Raw genomic sequence first — 1,557 nt, 5'->3', positions numbered from 1 at the left:
GCGCGGGGCCGCATTCCTGCCCTTATAAGGAGCCCCGGGCCGCGCGCGCCGCGCCGCGCGCCCCGCCTCTCGCCGCCCCCGCGGGGCTTCACCCGCGCGAGCCCGCGGCTCCAGCGGCCGCGCGCGGGGACGCGGCGCTTCCATATAAAGCGCCGCGCTGCCCTCTAAAGCGCTGCGCTATCTATATGCACGTGCCCGGCACGCGCGTGCCCGCGGCTGTGTGCCCTGCCGTCCCTACGGTGTTCCCCTCAGCCCGCACAGTGAGGGAGTCCCTGGATTCCCCTGCAGGAAGAACCAGGAGAGGCCCCGTGCTCAGGGGCTCCACGCGCTGCTCCACTGCAAAGGGGCTGCTCCAACCATCATCTGGGTGGCCGCGCCACCCCTTGCTTTGCTTTCCCATCACACCGYGAGTGCGCGCGGAAAACACGTGTGGAGCAACGGGCAACCCAACCAGCAAAGGCCTCTGCAGATGCCCCGCACAAGGAGGTGGCACGGGCTCCGTGCAGGAGGCACCAGGGCCGGTGCAAGGCCTGGCCGCCCAGTGCCCAGCGGTGTGCCGGCTCCCTTGCTCCGGGGACGGTGACGGGGGTAACTTACATCCGTGGCCTTTTTGTCAGCCAGTTCCAACTTTTCCTGGGCATCTTTAAGGGACTCGGAGTATTTGTCCAGCTCATCCTCAGTGCCCTTCAGCTTCTTTTGCAGAGCCACCAGCTCGTCCTCCAGCTGTGATTCGGGCAGCAAGCGGTGGCACGGGGAGGGCAGGCAGAAAAAGGTGCGGCAGGCAGCGTGACCGTGCAAAGGGAGAGGTGCGGGTGCAGAAGAGACAGCGAGAGGACAGACGGGACGGACAGAGAGAGGGAGAGAAGGAGAGAGACAGTTAGGCGGGCGTGCCGGTGGCGCGGTGGGTACCTTGGCGGCATTCTCCTCGGCCGAGAGGAGGCTGTCCTCCGCCTTGTGCAGCTCCTCCAGCACCTGGTCCCGCGCATCCTCCGTCACGTGCAGTTGCTTTTCCAACTGCACGATGTCATCCTCTAACTGGGTGCACAAGAGGGGATACAAGGCACAGACACATGGATCCCTGCGCCTGGGGAGGCTTTGACACCGGGATGGTGGCGTTGGCGGGGGGTCCGCGTGTCCCTTCCCTCCCTCCCTGCCTCCCTCCCGGGCTCCCGGGGGTGCGCGGCGGGGCAGACCTGCTTGCTGCGCTCCTCGGCCGCCTTCTTGTCGGCCTCGGCCTGCTCGGCGCGGTCCAGCGCGTTCTCCTTGTCCAGCTTCAGCATCTGCATCTTCTTCTTGATGGCGTCCATGGTGGCGGCGGGCGAGGCGGCCCCGCGACGGGCGGCGGCGGCGGCGCGAGGGGAAAAGCCGGGGCAGCCGCAGCGGGACGGGGCGGCCGCGGAGTCGGTGCGAGCGGCGCGGGCGGCCGGCGGAGTGCGGGCGGCGCGGGCAGCGCCTCACAGATATGCGCTTTCCCAGGGGGCCGACTGCATTCCTCAAGACATCCAATACTTTTTTGGAAAGGGATTTTTTTTTTTTTCCCCTTCCCTCCCTCTCTCC

The 1,557-nt window shown here is 67.4% G+C and overlaps 1 protein-coding gene across 9 annotated transcripts in view; it reads right to left on the bottom strand.

Annotated features, from left to right (window-relative positions):
• TPM1 (tropomyosin 1) overlaps positions 1-1,339 on the bottom strand; it is a 16,270-nt gene extending 14,931 nt beyond the window's left edge. For 3 of the 9 annotated variants that reach the window (XM_026052939.1, XM_026052954.1, XM_026052973.1), the window contains exons 1-2: positions 1,194-1,339; positions 598-723 (exon numbers count right to left, since the gene is read on the bottom strand). In XM_026052939.1, the coding sequence (XP_025908724.1) occupies positions 598-723; positions 1,194-1,307 (240 nt within the window). In that variant the 5' untranslated portion in view covers positions 1,308-1,339. Of the gene's footprint in view, positions 1-597; positions 724-909; positions 1,036-1,193 lie in introns of all 9 variants that reach the window. The other 6 variants (XM_026052933.1, XM_026052946.1, XM_026052979.1 and 3 more) reach the window with 2 other exon arrangements.
• Positions 1,340-1,557: the final 218 nt, after the last annotated feature.

The sequence above is a fragment of the Nothoprocta perdicaria genome, unplaced genomic scaffold (genome assembly GCF_003342845.1).
Source record: "Nothoprocta perdicaria isolate Ctin4 unplaced genomic scaffold, notPer1 scaffold_113, whole genome shotgun sequence".
NCBI lineage: Eukaryota > Metazoa > Chordata > Aves > Tinamiformes > Tinamidae > Nothoprocta > Nothoprocta perdicaria.
Note: the sequence above shows the minus strand (reverse complement) of the source record. Positions and strands in the feature narration are given on the sequence as shown.